The following is an 18330-nucleotide window of genomic DNA, read 5'->3' on the forward strand; positions in this document are numbered from 1 at the left end:
ATATTTTAGTCTCTTTACAGTAAAAGATGAATGGTTTGTGCAGTTGAAACAATATTTAGTTTGTGACATGGAGCTATTTTGGCAACATGGCATGTTGACTCTTTAGTCTCTAAGTGTCAGAGCAGACACACCAAGCTCAATGTGTCATCGACAGACTCATCTGTGCACACAGCGGCTTTTCGCGGGTCCGCCCTTAGAGAGGAAACAGGCGCACTATCAGCCTGATGATGAGGGAGGGGTGTGAGTCTGTGTGTGTGAGTGAAAGAGAGGGAGGGGGGGGGCAGGTTTCATGTGTCTGAAGACCATCACTGCAGAGGCTGTAACACTTCCTCTGACCGAGCCGGAGACAGTGCTTCAACCTGCTCCTGAACTTCAGCAGCTTTTTCAACTCGGCGGCGGTTTGTTTAAATTCGAGCAGCAACATGTGGCCGAACATCGGGGGAAAAGGTGAGTCATTTTCATCAACTTAAAGTCTGCGTTTATTGATAAAAGCTGGATTTTTAATGTTGGAATTCATATTTAATACGCATGTGGTCAGACTTTATGCGACCACAGCCTGTTGAGCCTTTATTCTGTGTCTAACACGTAGCAGAACAAGGCGAGGATGTGGTGAAGTAAGTGGTTTCTGGGTGTTTGATTTCCCCACCTGCAGTGAACACAGCACTGCTGCACACTGAGCAGTGAGTCCGTCAAGCCCCTGTGCTGCCACTGGATGTAATGTCTCTTCACTGTAATGTCCCGCTGTTTGTGGTTCTGACTCATGTTCAGATAAAAACAAACTTCATCTTTTAAACTATGTGCGTCCAGCACCTCCATCGAGCTCTTTAGGAGGGTGAAGCAAAAAGTTGCTGTTGTACCTCTGCTGAACGCTCTCCTCACATGAAACAATGAAGCTGAGAATACATGAGGAGATAAATGGTGCCTCTACAAACCAGGGCCTCAAATTTAGTAATAATGCAACAATGATGCTGCAATAATGAGTTTATTTCAACACTTAATTACTGCAGCTTCTCTAAATGGTTGGAGAAGGTTGGTATTAAAGCCTTGTTTCATAATCTGCTGCATGTTCATGTTCACGCTTATATTTCTGTTTGCTTATGTCACTGTTTCTATGTCTAAGAAGTTGCTTCAACCGAGTCAATTCCAGTCAGGTTTGAATCAAAGTCCACTAAAGGTAGTCCACTTCAAATCCAGACTGAGCCCAGACTAATTTAAGTCTGCAATAGATCCGTAGATCAAAAAGGTAAAGACTAAGACCATCTCACATCTTTAGATTTGAAAAATGTACTTTTGGAAAGTCCCATAGCCTATCATAGGAAAACTAGCAAAAAGTACCAGAAGAAGCTTTTCTGATGGAAAAAAGACAAGTACAATGTTTTTAACACAAAGTTTTAACGGAGAGGACAAGGTTGAGTCAACATCTCCAAAGTACAATATGTCTACAGCTTCTTTTTACCACAGGGCCTTCTGGTGTGAGTTAATCTGAGCGCTGGTCTGAGTAGAGCTGTAAAGACAGAGTCAGGTGGATCACGGCACACAGCTCCGCTCTTATTATCATTATTCTCTGTGACCTGGTGCGGAGGCGCTCACTCAGAGGCTCTGCTGGAGCTGCCGGTGCTCATGGACGGATTCTTTGTCAGCACAGCTTCCTCTGCCAGAAGACAATCAGTGGAAGCACTCTGCCAGCAGCCATGTTGCCACTGAGCGTGCGTCACCGCCGTGCAGTGTCAGTGTGTGTTGCCACAGGGCTGAAGGTCTGATGGTCTCTCCTCGGCCCGGCAGCAGCAGCAGCAGCAGAGCACTGAAGTAACCTGTTCTGTCGGTGTGCTCTAGCCGGTTGAGGGTAAATTCACTCAGACTTTAATAGACTGGTATTTGAATCTTTAATTCGCTGATTATACAAAACATCTCAGTCATGTATCTGAAAACAAAGATACCTTCAAATTCTCCAAAGAGGCTAATCTGAACCAGATCTTGTCCTTAGGAAAGACCTCACTGCCCCTTGCTTCACTATTAATCCCTGGAGCTTCTCTGATGTGTTTCATACTTGCATCTCAGGGTAGCTTGTTATTGCAGGATGCATGGCTAGCATGGGAGAATCGCTGCCGTAGTTTTCAGAGATTCATTATTTCCTCCACTGTCCTCTGGGGTTTTTGTTTTGGACGTAACGCTGCTGCATAAAGCATTATATCACACTGCAACAGGACATCAAACTCCACTGACATCAAGACAAATAAATAGCCGCGGCTCAGAGGAAAGGGACCAACAAAAGCTTTATTTGTAAGTCAAATAGAATGAACAAAAAAACTCCCTGATAGCGATATTCATCCTTGGAATAACAAGTCTTTCGTAATAATAAAAAGGTCTCATCCGACCCAAAGGGAAAAGCCTGACTGGGAGAGCAAAGACCTCTGTGTTCCAGCGCAGCTGTTATCTCCTAAAACTCTGTATAACCTCAAGAAAATTCCCTCTGAGGGAATTCAGCAGATTTCTTTTTGTTAAGCCTTTTATGGCTGATTTCTTGCGGATATCAGGGAATCTAAGTACAGTGTAAAGACCAGGAGCCATTCTTATGTAATCTACAATAATATTACTCTGAAAAGTTGTGAAAGTAAAAAGTTCTTCACTGTAACTGAAGAAAAGACACATTTACAGGTTGCAAAACAAGCCCCAGCTGCAGATAGTGAGTTAAAATGATAATAAAACATATTCCTGTTATTCTTAACAAACATCTTGAGCTGCATTGAATTAGCTTTTATTCTGAAACGTTAAATTAACTGACTAACCTAAAACAAGCTGTAAAACACAACACTGACATATTATCACCTTCAAGTTGACAGGGCAAAGCTAGCGAGCTAGCTAACAGCAGCTAATTTACACCTATATCAGATGTGGGGAAACATTAGCGTTGATTTGGAGTTGATGTTTGTCACCACCTGGCTAATGGAAGTCCAATATTAACTTTAGCTCTCCACCAACTCCTGAGGGAAATTTCTGAGCGCTCACCAGTTTATCACTAATGGGGGGTGAGGCACATCACCAATGTTTCCTGAGGGAGGGCTACGAGGTGCAGCATGGTCCCTTGAGGCCTGAGGTACAGCTGGTCTCTCACACGTTCTGTAAAGTTCAGTTCAGACTGAGGAGAAGAGACTAGGCAGCGTCTTTTGTAGCCTCATATCAGGGGTCTCCGACCTTCGTCACTCTGAGTGCTGCTCTGACAAAATAAAAGGCTGAGAGCTCCTCATGTCTTCACATATCAGACCAAATACTCACAACACAACTGATCTCCAAACCAAATCAGATGAATAAGGTAATTTAACAATTATGGAATATCAGTATCAAAAACATTAGTGTCAAAAATCTGAGTCATGACTGAGTCAAACCTGAACACACAGACATGATAACACCACTGCAAATAAACCTCCATAAATCAGATTAGAAATCAGAGGAAACAGAAGCTCTTTATAATCCAGCGATAGTTGTCAGTACGTCCATTAGTACATGACCAGGAACAGGAACTCAAAATAGCTAATTAGATACTCTGAACTTTCTAAAATAGTAATAAAAATGGGCTAAAAAAAACACTGCAACATATTTCTGGTTTCTTGGAAAAGTTTAGTTCTGTTATCAAGAGGACTTTCTATCACTGCCTGTCGCCTTCAGCGTATCTGATGGAAACAAACTTGACAGTGCAGCAGATTTACTGAGTGAAGTTGTGTTGCTTAAAGTTTGTACTATACATCAATGGTTTGTTCTATGTTCCCTGCACCTTTGGGTGAGCTACTCTAAAGATGGGGCGGAGCTGCTGGAGCCACCTGTTGGAGACCCCTGCCCTATAGACAGTCTGATTGGCCTTGACAGGTTTTTTGAGGGCGGGTCCTCAGGTTGCTCTGATGATGATGTTGCCCTGAGTGCACAAATGGACCTTTTCAGTCTTTCTGTTGTTTAATGCTCAGGAAGTAATGTGGGCTGTTAGAGCTTTTTAGCTGGAAATGACATCCTCATTTCATAATGAGAGCTGTGAGAGTGAACCACAACATTGAAGTCTGAGGCCGGAAAACCAAAACAATTTGCTAAGAGACACAGCAGCAGACTCTGTTTGTCAATCTGTCTCATGTACTCATCCTCGTACTTTACCCTGTTTGTCATGGTACTTTCCTCTGTGACAGTCACGGCTCAGTGGTACAACAGATTATCTAACATATACATGGTGTTGACATGGTGTGTGTGTGTGTGATGTACCACTGTGTAACTTTGTATCCGGTCCAATTTGTCTGAGGACTGCAGATGAAAATTAGCTTTTTGTTCACTCTGGTGACACACATCAAATGGTAACTATGGTAAATATCTGATGCAAGTGTGTGTCTGCTGAAAATTCACTTCCTTCATTGTAAAAGCATTTCCTCTTTTTCACTTCTGCACCTCTTTATCTCCAGCGACATAATGTTCCAGTGACTTGCGTCGTTGGCATCATCTCAGCCCCTTGAGAAGTTCATGGGAAAAAAACGCTGAGGGGAAGGACCGAAGAAGAGAGGACAGCTGAGCATCTTTTTTTCCACCAGGAGAGAATGGAGGCGACTGCGTCCTGCGTGTGGACGCAGGAGGAATGATAGATTATTCTGCAGTTTAAGAAACCTCTTCATCAGCTGTTTGAGCTGAGCAGGTGTGGAGGAGCTGCTACAGCTGCGTGGAGAACCTGGTGCATGTTTCTGGAGGTGTTGGAGGTGAGGAGGCTGAGCTCAGCGGCTGCCAGGCTGCAGCTATGGTCGTTGAGGTGAGGTGTCCTCCCTCCTCATCAGTGACCTTGCCGCTTGTCTCATCATGCGGAACGACATCGTCGCCTCCGTCCTCTACATCGTCCTGGAACTGCTGATTGCTGTGTTCTCCGTGCTGGGCAATGTGCTGGTCTGCTGGGCCGTGTGCCTCAACAGCAACCTGCAGAGCATCACCAACTTCTTTGTGGTGTCACTGGCGGTGGCCGACATCGCCGTGGGTGTCCTGGCCATTCCCTTCGCCATCGTCATCAGCACCGGCTTCTGCTCCAACTTCTATGGCTGCCTGTTCATCGCCTGCTTCGTCCTGGTTCTCACACAGAGCTCCATCTTCAGCCTGCTGGCCATCGCTATAGACCGATACATTGCAATCAAGATTCCACTCAGGTCAGTGACCCACAGGACGCCACTCTGGAGACTCAGTGACAAACAGAAAAAATGTTTGGCACCATCTGAAAAGACAACATTTATAAAGAGTTAATAAGTGGTAACTAATGTCTTAATATGTTAATGTTTAATGAATAATTTACTAATGCTTTATAGAACAGTTATAATGTGTAAATAAGAACTACTTTGGGTTGCCAGGTTGTGAAATATCCCTCACTCACTTGAACCAATATGTATTTATCTCTGCAAATTTCCCCACTGTGGGACTGATAAAGGACTCTATTATCTTTATTATCAACATGTACTCTGCAGACTGGATAGAATAAAAATCTTTCTGAATGATGTATTAATATTGATAGCTGCAGATCAGAGGCTCATTAGAAAGTGATTTCATCATTTAATCCATCCGTGGGTACAAGCATTTCTAACTACATTATTACTGAAGAGAAAATCCACCAAAGAGATCAGGCACAACCTGGCAGCCAAAAAGTTGTCCTGAAAAGTTGAATTAATAACTGATATATAAAACATTAGTAAATTATTTATTTACTAATAATAATAATAATAATAAGTTAAAACTTATAAACCCTTTATAAAGTATGTTGTATTAGAAAATGGTATCACAACTTATTTACCCTGCTAGAAAAAAATGTTTAAGGAAACAAAATAAGAACATAGGGTGGATTATTTAATATTCTTAAACAAAAAGAAGGCATTTCTTCTTTTCTCAGTCTCGTCTGATCTGTTTCTTAGTCTCATGCAGCGAAGGTCCTATAATAAGCTTCATATTTCATTTCTCTCAATAACGACATGACATTTGAACCAGAAAGTCTTGGCTGAAGAAATGTGTCCAGAAATGGCGTCTCCCACGAGGCCACGTCCCCCCAGAGCAATCAGAAGCATATCGCTGTAATTGCTTATACAGACTGTGTAACCTTCTGCTAAGCCACTGTGTAATCTGACTTTATTACTATTGTGGAAAAACAGACTGTTTGTGCCGAACGTCAGCTTTTATTTAGCATTTAAATTTGAGTTGTATGTCTACGGCCATTAAACCTGTCACCTAATGACAGGCCGACCGAAAGCTGGACGCTGTAGCTCAGGCTGTGACCTCATCGTACTAAACTATTCAACCTCAGAGCCACATGGAGCTCGGTCTTCCTGTTTTCACACAGGGTCCTCCTCCTGCTGAAGATACGTGAGGGTTTGTCTGTGTTGTCTTTTGCATCCCTGATGGGGGGTTGTTTTTGCAGCATTAACCTTTGCACTTTAACATCGTAAGAATGTGATGGAAATGAGCCAAATATCTCAGCTGCTCTCCCACACTTTGCTACAGGCGGACTCGAAATAGACTCTTCCTTTGAGGAGAGTTTATTCTTTTATCTTTTCTCTTTTGGCTCCGGCATTAGAAGTGCGTCCACGGAGTAATTCAATCAGATGAGCAAATTATAAGTAAAGGGGAAATTCATAAAATCATATTATGATGATTATTTTGTGATGTGAGTACGATTTCAGTTTTTGCATTTTATTGTCCCAGAACATTTTTATAAATGATGATGTGATTTCCCAGAGGAAAGGAAAATACAAAAGATCTCTTCTTTGTCTAGTCTATTTCTCCTGGACACAACTGAGCTTAATTTAAGATCAATACAAGATTTTGACCATTTGTTTGTATTTCTTTATCTCAACTTCTAAGATTTAAAGATTGTTTTTTTCCTCTCACTGCTCTGATCTTTACTTAACCCTGTAATGCCTGACCCCAGAAATAATGGACAGAAATTTCTGATTTCTTGAATCTGGAACCTTTATTTGGCCCTTTCACAAAATTTGGGGGAAAAAAATTACAAAAAATTATTTGCATATAGGTTGTTCCAAATTTTATACACGATTTTACTACATACTAAAATGCAAAAAAATATGTAATTATAACTTGCTTCAACAGATTAAGTGTTCATGTTAGAATATGACTAAAAATTTCAAAGAAAATGTCACTGGAAAATCGTAAAAATGGCAATTTTCTTTACCTTGATCCAGTGAGTTGGGAACTATCTGAAGGTGGCCAACTTGGATTGTCCCATGTACTGTGTTTGAATTGTTGTAGTGATAAAGGGATCCACCAGGGGTTGGAAGACAAGTATCAGATTGGGTACAAGAGGGTTTTGAGTTTGAGTTTTTACCATAAGGTGATACAATAGGTCTCAGAAATGCTTGTATCAAATTTGATGCATTTGGCTTTATAGGGTTAAATAATCAGCTCTCTTAAGTAAGATCTTAAAGAAAACTTGATTGGCTTATAAATGAGGCTGCACAACACCTTAAATTGTGATTATGATCAAATGAAGGCTTGTAAGCATAAGATCTCCTGCTTTTCTTGTGTTTCTCCTGTTGTTCTCAAACTGGACAGGATCGATTTCTCATATCTTGATCTTTTCTTTTCCTCCTTATTTCTCCTGAGGAGGGGTTTAGGAGAAACAGGTCAGAATTCAGTGATCTCCAAATAAGAGCTTATTTATTTCTGTGAGACAAAGAAAAGACATCAACATCTTCCTCTGGGTTTTGCTGGGGTCTGCACCAAACAAGCATGTTGGCTTACATCTGGAGAATATGATTTGTAGGCCGGGCGGGGTGATCCGCCTGTTATCAAAAAAAGTGCAGCTGCTGTGATTTGGATACTGTACATGGCCATATTACACTTTTGATTATATTTCAATTAATTGTGCAGCCCTTGTATCTAACATGAGATAAATGTTAGAAGCTTTCATTCAACATAGATAAATTCATTAGGGTTGATTTAGGAACAACTCCAGTAACTCTCAGAGAGTTTGGAGCTGACAGACACAGCTGATGCTTGATGTTTATATCGCCTCTCTCTCCAGGTACAACAGTTTGGTGACAGGCCAGCGGGCTCGAGGCATCATCGCCATCTGCTGGGTTTTATCCATCATCATCGGTCTGACCCCAATGATGGGCTGGCACAAGCTGCCCGAGAGCAGCAACAGCACCTGCCCGCCCGGCCTGATGAAGTGCCTGTTTGAGGAGGTGGTGGTCATGGAGTACATGGTCTACTTTAACTTTTTTGCCTGTGTGCTGATTCCTCTGCTGCTGATGCTGGCCATCTACCTGTGCATCTTCATGGCAGCCCGTCACCAGCTCAAGCTGATTGAGGTGAAAGCGGTTCACGGCGAGAAGTCGCGCTCCACGCTGCAGAAAGAGGTCCAGGCTGCCAAGTCTCTGGCCATCATTGTCGGGCTGTTTGTGGTCTGCTGGCTGCCTCTACACATCATCAACTGCTTCACCCTCTTCTGTCCTCAGTGCCCTCGCCCTCCGTCCTGGATCATGTATGTGGCCATCATCCTCTCTCACGGCAACTCTGTGGTCAACCCCTTCATCTACGCCTACCGAATCCGGGAGTTCAGAGGAACCTTCCGTAAGATTATCCGGCGCCACATCCTGGGCCGGCAGGAGCTGCTGGAGAGCGGCAGCAGCAAGCGCAACTCCACCCACAACAGCATCACAGACTCCATCAGACTCAAGGCGAACGGCCTCAGCTTTAAACTGTTCACTGAGCACAGCAGCGGCAGTAGCTGTGAGAGCTCCTACCACTGCCCTGCTCACATCTCTCCTGTAGGGGGAGGACTGGTGGCAGTGTCCCACCCCCCTCTGTCAGTCATCATCTCCCACTGTCCTAAGATGGAGTCGTGTCCATTGCAAGCCCTCAGACACACTCAAATCCCAGCGGGTCATCGTCTGCAGTGTGCGGAGCAGCAGAGTGACTGCAGCGGACCAGTAGGCATGGAGGAGAAGGACAAACAGACCCTCGGCTCTGCCCAGGTCACGCCGCTCTTCAGCAAGCGGGACAGGAGGAGCTGCTTGAGTGAGGTGTCCTGACGCGGGAATGTCACCGTCAGCTCAGCAGCAACTGTCAAAAGACTGGGTTAATCCCGACCCGGAGCAGTGTAAACTGATCGTGGACAACAAATGTCACCGAGATCACTTACATCTCCTCACCACAAAAAAACTCCACAATTTCAACACAGTGACTTTTTAATTTAATCCAGAATAAGAGTCTAAAAGCACTGCCTGTGGCCCAGAGAGGATGTGCTACTTCAGGACATGTAAAGGACCAATGTGGTTTCAATAAAACTGAACCACTGACACTGTTTTTAAGGTGCAGGCACTTCACCCATCAAAAACATCAAAGCTCACTAAATGCTTCCTCTTCCTGTTTGTGTATAGTTAGAGTTCATTGATGCACTTTGACCAGTGAGATTGTGAGACCTGCCAAAGCTCAGTCAACATGGAGGACAGGGACAGGTTGGCTGAGCGCTCCACATTGTGTGCCACTAAAGACAAAAAGTTATTATTAAGTTATTGATATTGTATTTTTTTCAGGGATGTAGATATTAACACTGTCTGATGGATTTCACCATAATCCACCATCATTTACACCAGTTTTCACTCCATCCGGTCCTGAGGCCCTGCAGGGTGAACAGACAACAACCTGCAGAGCAAAGTTCATGCATAAAGATTTCTCACTTTCAGCCTCCTCTTGTCTTTCACAGTATAATTTAAGATTTTTTGGCAGCAGTTTATGTGCATTACCAACAGAAATGAAGAGTTATGATGTCATTTTAAGCCCTGTGCTGTTTTTAATTGGACTTTTAAAAAAATGAAGGAGTTTCACCTTAAACCTCAGAGTTGATGTGAATGTAATGCTGAAATGTAACCTTGTACTTTTGTTTGCTCAGTGTGACAGTGTGACTTGATTGTTTGCTTATTTAAGTTAAATTCACAATGACGTCTGACAGTTTGATGACTGATGGTAAATAATTTGATAAGGATTGTAAATGATCAAACTCATTGAAGATTTTTCTGTTCCTTCCTCAGACCAGTGCAGCTATTACCTTCTGTGTTTTCACAAGGACGCTGGCACAAAGTCCTGTCTTTAAATAAAGCGGTTCATGTTTTCAAAGTGTATCTACTGTGTTTGCATTCAGCATAAAATGTTCCCAGTCATGATTCAGTAGCTGCAGGGATGGTTCCAGGCTCCCCATTGGCTTCTCATTGGACAGGCTCATGTTTCATATCAGATCTGTGAATGTGTAGAACTGAGTCACAGATCTGCTTTGCTCATTCTGGGAAATGGTTAGTTAAGCAGTCAAACTATCTTTGGAGTTCTTTATTTTCCCAGCTTTCAATGCATTTCCCTCGTGAGTTCAGGTTACAGGGCTCAGAGCCTACTTCTTTTTGAACGCTTCCCCTGGGGTCTTTCATGCTTTTTTAAAGATTCACCACAGAGACCTCCTGAGTCCTCGTGCTGCGCTGCTGTCCTGTGTGGCTGCGTCTCATCCCCTCAGCTGGGTCATCATCCATTCATTATATACACTGCTTTCTTCCCTACAGTTAGCTGAGAAGATAGCTGTCAATGCTTATGTATGTGTTACATATGGAGCCACAGGCAGCAGCCGGTTCACTTACCTTTTCAAAAAGACCGGGAACAGAGGGGTGTAAGTAAGTCTGCACCAAAGGTCTGGACTGAAACTCTCTGTCACAGGTTTTACATTAAGCAGAGCAGTGTCAGGCCATTCAGTGTATTAGTTCCAATCTGTGGCGGGAAACAATAAAACCTTTTTTTAGTCAGTCTTGACAGCACTGTCCAACGAGTAGCTGTAAAGTCCAGGGTGCTGGTCTGTGTGTGTGTAGAGACTCCATGGATACAAACAACAGCAGTCCCTTGTCCCCTCATTTAAGAGTCTTCAGCTTTGAAAAGGAGAAGAAGAAGATGAGGATGCACTGTGTGTGTGTGTGTGTGTGTGTGTGTGTGTGTGTGTGTGTGTGTGTGTGTGTGTGTCTACATTATGCAGGCCAGCACACACAGCCTCTCGCTCAAGTGTGCAGCACCACACTGATTTAACAGCCTCTATTGTTGCACTTTGTGTCCAGTCCAAGCTTGTTGCTCCCTGGGATGAACTGCTGGGAGAGGCAGCACCAGTGGAGTCAAGACCAGAAAATGTTTGTCACTATTCTGTTTGGAGGTTAGTAAAGTTACTGGATATATTTATTTCAGACCTGGTAAGTTTTTCTATTTTATTTGAGTTTTCTAGAAAACTGCGACATATGTAATAAATATGTGGCGTATGGTTGTTTTTATTTAGTTTAGGTGTGACCTGGTTTGATTTGGAAGAGTACACGTCTGAGTACAGGGAGAATAAACACTTGTCTTATGAAATAATAAAAGTGCAAATATTAATGTAACATGTAATATCTGTAATATTTTAAATGTCTTGACAGACAGCAGGACGGAAATGTTCAACCTCAACTGTAAGCTGATAAACTTCCTCCATCATTTAAAGGCGACGTGCGGTCTGGACTTTAAAGGTGACATTTGTAGTGGGTTGCAGCAGTTACCACTGGGACTGGGGGTCAGATGTCCCCCTCACTTATCAAAATCCCATTTTTGCCCCCCAACTTAACTTGGATTAATTTTTTTCTTTAAGTATTTCTGAACTTCATTCTCTTACTGACCATCATCCAAATGAGAGAAAATTTGAACTCATGAAAATGTTGAAACGTTCAGTGTCAGAGTCTCCCTCAGTTATTACCTTGAGCTCAAAGCGAAAAGCTTCAGGAACAGCAGTGAGTAGAGCTGGGAGTGCTTTGCAGACTCGTTTTGCTCTTAGTTTGACCCAAACCTAATGATGAAGATTGTTGGGGATTAATTAGGGCCAAAACATCACAGACAAACTTGTTATGAGGTAATATTTTTATTTCTAATTAATATTCTGCTCTCACACAGAGTTTCACTGTCAATGAGCCAAAGGTAAAGCTCAATGCTGTGTGTAGCAGTCATGTTGTATACAAAAATTAGTTTGTATCAACAATACAGAGTTTTAATTAGCATTTATGTTTTGTTATACTGCCGTTATTATTATAACAAATTTTATCTGAGACTAATGGGAAAGTGGTGCAAAAGTCTGAGGCCACTTTAGGTACATCATCAGGTACATCTAGTTAAAACCACTGCAGTCTAATACAGTGTTTTATTATTGTGTCCAACTCATTTACATCAATAGATAAATAGAAAGAACAGAAACAACTGTTTGTATAACTAGGTACAACTCAACAGCAGTTTCAGTAACAACTGAACACCATCATCTTCATCATGCATTGATGATTTACTGATTTATTGCAGGAATGTTAAGCTAAAATGGTAACTGGGCTGAAGCTGTAGTAGCTAAAGGCTGTATCATAGGGATGAATGTAATGTAGTGTAATGACAATGTAATGCACCTAAAGCACCAACTCCCATGTTGATGTCATCTATTGACTAACAAGCCACTGTATTCATACGGTCTTTTTGATTGATTATGTGATAAAAATCAGACTCATGAATTCCTCTCTGCAGAGTGTGTGGACCTGATGGACAGCAGCGGCTCACTGATGAACTTAGAGGCCCAGCAGCACAGTGTGGCTCTGGCCAGCGGCGTCCTGGTGGAGAGACAATGCTACGTCCTCCTACAAGTCTGCCGTAAGTCTGTCTACTCCACCCATCAGCAGGCTTTAAATGTACAAATGTCCAGATTAATAAAACATTCTCACAATCTCTGGCCTGAATGGTCAGATTCCAAGTTTAGGTATCGGAGGCTTGGAAAAAGGTCAATAATGACAAGTGACAATTACAAAACAAACAAATGATGGTGCTTTTTAAAGTTTCAGAGGTTCCATTAATATTAGACTGACACATTGATTAACATGTCCATGTCCAAACCTAATTATAACTTTGAAGGGAGAATGTGAAAGTGTGATTCTTCAGTATATAAACACATTTTGTGGGAATGTCTGATAATCTTCATGACTTAACTTCCCTTCAGGAGATGATGATACTGGAGGTCAGAAATATGTGTCTCTCCTAAACAACTACAGCCAGAGTCATCCTGAGTTAACAGGTAAATACAACCATCCCGACAGAGGAAAACTTCATCACCGAACTCTACCGACTGACCAGCAGATTTATTGATGGCTCTCTGAGGCCTCCTGTTGGTCAAACCCATCTCTGCAATAAAAAAAATACAAAAAACTAACAAAATATACAGGTCATGTTAATTAGTTTGTCAATTCTTCTGCTGCAGAGCTGTTGAGGAAACTGTCAAATCCCAACAAAGAGCGAGACAGAAAGACCAGAGGACGGACACAGAGGAACAATCCTGCCAACCAGACCAGGAGCAAAAACATCTCTGCAAATAACAAGAGCCACCACATTAAATAGTTTCTATGAGTCACGACAGCTTTTAAATCTAAATACTTCTCTGTAGAAAGCTGATGTATTTACACATAATCAGACGAGCTATATCCTGGATTTATGCATTTTTCAGTCAACAGAAATTAAGCTGTTTCTTAATTTGGTAAATGTATGTTTCAGTAATCTGTTAAAAGTTCTGTATCAGTAGATGGCTGAGACCTTTCTTAACAGAATTAATGTGTGAATACTGAGAGAAAAAAAAGTCATTTTGTTTATAATCACAGATAAAGGCATCAGTTTTATTACAGCTCTAATCTCGCAGCTGCAAAAGGATTTACAGAGAACTGATTTAACCGCAAAGGTTTTGAAAGAGCCACCTTCAGACTGCTGTAGCACTTCAAAGATGAAGCTACAGGGAAGGTTAACATCTGTAGGAGCAGTGTATTTGAGTTGCATGATCCTCCTCAGAGCACTAGAGGAGCATTAGACTACCCAGAGATAATTAAAAGTCCCAAAGCAGTAAGCACAAGTGTTGCTCACTGGAAAGAGCAAACAGTTTTGACTGTGCCTGGACGACTTCATTTATTGTTTTGTTTGCAGAAATCTCTTTGGAAATGATGGAGCATGCAGAAATGGACGCTGGAAATTAAACGCATCAAAACAGCAAAGCATTGGTATGGACTTGATATTTTTTGTTGGAGTACACGTCTAAACAACCAGATACTTCAGTGAGCAACCAGCAGCGTCTGATGTGTAGGACTCAGTCACTACAATATCAACAATAACAATAATACACATGTTACTGTAGACACGATGCCACAGAGAGATCCAACACAATCCAACTGAAACAGATAATTGAGGAAGAAAGGGAAGCTGCTGGGCTTACTGCAGGCACACTCACACAGAGCCAAGGATGTAGCTAAGATGCCTTTATTGTGTCAGGGCATAACAGGTTAAAAAATACAAAATAAAAAATACATTTTTAGAAAAGCGGTTGTGAAGTCCTGCTGTAGAGTTTGTGAGCAGTTATTTTCTGTTTGTTTCAGTCTACATTTAGGTAAGTCTGCAGCAAGTTGGAAACTTCAGTGGTGTCTGAGCATGGATGCTGCTCACACCAAAAATCGTAATGGGTCAGTTTCTAATCCTCATGTTTGCAGATATACCTTAAAACATGGCTGCAACTGGCAGAAATCATCACTGTCATGATGGAGAAGGGAGGTATCCCCCTGAGAGAGCTGTCGGGCCTCATGAAAGCCTTGCACCTTTTGGGATGCCTGGTAATTTGGTGAAAATTCTTGCTGAGTCACACTTCAGACCCAAAGTATGCTTAAGACAAATAGATGGAAGCAAGGCTGAATTAGCACGACTTCCTTCAGGATGGTAAGGACGTGGGCAAATTTCTTTCCTGTCCTAACCTGTACCCCTAGTTACACATATCTGGCTTATAGCTCCCTTCCTCTCGCTCCCTCCCTCATTCCTCCAATCCTCCAACCTTATTATTAATTAGTGTGAAATAGGACTTGAAAAATCTACCTTTTTTTTCTCTCAAAAACATATATTTCCACTTTGAATACTGCTCATATGAAAAGTATGCAGAAGTAGTTAGCAACCCGAAAAACATACGGAGAAGAATAATAGAGCGAATATTCAGCGAATTGAATCAGAATTTGCATTATTGTTATTACTTTATGTGTTTGTTAATTACACATAAATAATAGAATGTTAATATATTTCTTTTCCAATTTCAGCAGTCCTAAAGAGGATGACTGCAGCGAACAGCTGTGGAGACCCAGCTGGTGGAAAGGACTGGATTATGGACACTTATTTACACGAAAGCCTCTCTCCCTTTTTACTGCAGTTTGCAAAGAGACTTTGCCTCAGAGACATTTTGTCATTGTTTACAGAACTTAAATTTGATAAAGATCCTTTACTCTTTCACGAGGTGATACTGTTTTATTTTCTATTATTATTATTATTATTTTCTTTTATTATATCAATTAATTTCATTATTAGAAATTCATTATTATTCCCAATTATTATAATTTTAGCCCTTTTTGTCTTTCAGACCTGACATTTTTATTTCTGTAGGTGGTAAATTCTTCAGTTTGTTCTCAGCTGCGCAGCCATTACATGCAGCCGTTACTACGTATAAACTAGTTTGTGTGGTACAACCTGCTGTAATTTGGTTGCATAAATTCTGACTGCAAACTCTAATGTTATAACTAGTTCAAGTGTGAACTTATGAACAGCTGGTTACAGAACACTGACAAACTGTACGACCTATGGCTGTGTTCAAAATCCCTAACTGTTTACTTTGGCGCACATCAGGGTGCAAGTCCATGAGCGAGCGAGTGTCTGTGGTTAGTTCACATCTGTGATAACAGCAGTACAGAGAGAGGACTGAGCACTGCAGAAGTGTTTAAACAGCAGAGATGAAGAGAGAAATTAACAGAAATATACTTTGTGAAACACTGATGTTTTTCTAGCAATGTGTACTAGTGTTTTAAAGATTTTTGGGGCATTTTGAACTTTATTAACAGTGAGGAAGCAGACAACAACAGAGTCATGTGAGAGATGTGAAGTCATGGTCTGTTGTTTTCCGTCCTGAGAAACTTGATTTCCTCTGTATCCTTCTTTGAGCTAGTTTGAGCCTGTTTTCTTGTGCAACCTTCATGGCTTCCTGAAGGTTGATCTTCTGTTGCTGCTGCACTGCCAGGTCTTTGTAGTACATCTACTTGCCCAACTTGTCCTTCTCTGCTGCCACTACAATCAGCCAGTTTTTCTTCTGTACCAGGATCTGGTCCTTATCAGCAGAGGCTAAACATATATCCAGTGTTATCTTTGCTTCTGACAGCTGCCTCTTCACTTTTTCCAGCTGGTTCTTTACAGAATGATGTTCCCTCTTAATCTAGATTAGCTCTGTCTTCTTTGCATTGACCCTGTTGTATTGTTTTGTCCTTCTCCATGATTTCTGCCTGAGTCTTCGACCAAGTTTTGAACAATGAGGTTTCTCTCAGCCTCAACAATTTCAGTCTGGATTAGTTGCAGTCATTGTTTAATCTTAGACTCTCAAATTCCACAGATTGATTATCTCCTGATCTTTGACCATGGTCTGTCATCTTTCTTCTGGTTTTAGAGTTTACTTTTCAGCTCATTGTAGCTGTTAAAGTTAATCTCCAGACACATTAATGTTTTGTTAAACATGGTTTTTGCACATGAAAAGTAAAAAAAAAAAAAAAAAGCACATCTACATCTACTTCCTCGTTGGCTCACTGACTTTGGATCAGGTCTCATGAACCTCCACCCACCGTGTACATCAAGGTGGTTATCACTGGGGGCACCATTAGCCATGAACGTTCGAGCCTCAGTCAGAGCCAGACTCAGATGAATCTGCAGCTTGATGGGGATGGTTCCTGAGGTTGGTGACATATGAAACCCGGGCTGTCTGCAGCCGTGTTTCTGAGACAGTCATTGGTACAGTGGAGTTCCAAGATGGAAATACTCAGCTGTGGCTTATTTTGTTGATGTTTTATATAAAAAGACACAATATGGACATGTTGGCAAACTTGATTTTCATTGGAGCGGGTTATTTAATTCAATTTTCCAGTGTTAGTATGAGGTTGCACTGTTTTGTGTCCTCTTTTTTTCTTACGTCTAATTCCAGTGTTAATATTAGAATTATTATCTTCCTGTATTTTTTTTTTGTATGTGAATTTATTAAATCCTCCATTCCTTCTCCAAGATCACTGCCTCCTTTGTCTTTCTTTGTGTTTTGTTTCTTGTGTTTCTCAGCTTCTTTTCTTACACATTCAACTCTGTCTTTACACAGGATCTATTTTTCCCTCAGTCATGTTCCATGTCCACTCTGTTTTTTAGCTGCGTCTTTGTTCTTCTGTTTTTTGGTGGCAGAGTTTTTATACCCTGTCAGCTCCTGCACCTGATGATACATTACCTTCCTGTGCGAGGTGAGTTTTTTGTTTTCTCTGTTGGTGTAATTGAAAATGTCTAACTCCTCCCTCAGCATCTTCTCCAGGGAGTATTTGTCCTGAAGATCATAATTCTCTGTCTTTTCATGAGCTCTTTGGATCACTTTGTTCCGAAGGTTAGTTTTGACCTTCCCTGTGTCTTGTCTCAGCTATTTCACATGCAAGTCCTGTTTGTCAGCTTCATTTTTTACTCTAGCAACCTCCATCTGTTTTCAAAGAGGTCTCAGCATTATCAAGGGTTCAGTGCTGTCTTACACACATTTATGTTTTTGATGATAGCTTAAAGATTAGTGAGATATGCATAATAAAAAAAATATATACCTCTCTGCATGGAGACATGTTTCTCTGGCTGTTCTGGTTCTGGCTGGTTCAGGCTGCTACAGATATCACAGACTTGAAATGTGGTGGGGCTGGAGCTGAAGATCCCATCAGCTGTGGCACAGTAGTCATTACTCCAGATTTGTTCGGTGTTTTTGAAGATGAGCCCTCCGTGGAGGAGAGGCCATGTAAGGACCCCCTACATATTTCAAGCACTGAGAGGACACATTAGATTTTCCTATCCCTGTCCCCTATCCCCTTTTCTTTCCCTATGTTCTCCTTCATGTAACCAGTCACTTTATGCCTCACAATCTGGTTTAAACACTGTGTCTTTCTCTGTCTCTTCGACATCTTACCCAGCTTTCCTGCTCTTCCTTGAACTAATCAATGAGCAGCAAAGTGTCACTATGGGTCAGAGTGAAATTTTCTTACCGGAAAGAGAGGTGTTCTCTTGCCCACATCCTGTCTCAGTCATCCTGCAGTGACCCGACCTCATCCTCAGGCCTCTGATTCACACTTCTCATGCTCTTTGTAGAGGAGGTTTGGGCTCAGCAGAAACTCCAGTCTCTGACTGTGCACTGCTGCTTTCTGTCTGGGTTTTATTGTCATACTTGCGAGCGAGTGCATG

General features: G+C 41.7%; 2 protein-coding genes across 3 annotated transcripts; both read left to right on the forward strand.

Moving 5' to 3' along the window:
- The first annotated feature begins 264 nt into the window (after nt 1-264).
- adora2aa (adenosine A2a receptor a) lies at nt 265-10131 on the forward strand. Of its 2 annotated transcripts, none has more exons than XM_071482002.1 (3): nt 265-447; nt 4437-5159; nt 8036-10131. In XM_071482002.1, the coding sequence occupies exons 2-3, from the start codon at nt 4822-4824 to the stop codon at nt 9045-9047; spliced, it is 1350 nt and encodes a 449-aa protein (XP_071338103.1). In that variant the 5' UTR covers nt 265-447; nt 4437-4821; the 3' UTR covers nt 9048-10131. The 2 variants fall into 2 exon arrangements, with proteins under 2 accessions (XP_071338103.1, XP_071338104.1); XM_071482003.1 differs by lacking the exon at nt 265-447 and adding an exon at nt 1375-1843.
- An 894-nt stretch (nt 10132-11025) lies between these two features.
- Nucleotides 11026-14066, forward strand: LOC139623643 (uncharacterized protein C22orf15). Its single transcript, XM_071482017.1, has 5 exons — nt 11026-11194; nt 11451-11537; nt 12565-12687; nt 13031-13105; nt 13289-14066. The coding sequence occupies exons 1-5, from the start codon at nt 11125-11127 to the stop codon at nt 13423-13425; spliced, it is 492 nt and encodes a 163-aa protein (XP_071338118.1). The 5' UTR covers nt 11026-11124; the 3' UTR covers nt 13426-14066.
- Nucleotides 14067-18330: the final 4264 nt, after the last annotated feature.

The sequence above is a fragment of the Trachinotus anak genome, unplaced genomic scaffold (assembly GCF_046630095.1).
Source record: "Trachinotus anak isolate AG129_WGS33_773 ecotype Australia unplaced genomic scaffold, CSIRO_AGI_Tana_v1 ptg000008l, whole genome shotgun sequence".
Classification (NCBI taxonomy): Eukaryota; Metazoa; Chordata; class Actinopteri; order Carangiformes; family Carangidae; genus Trachinotus; species Trachinotus anak.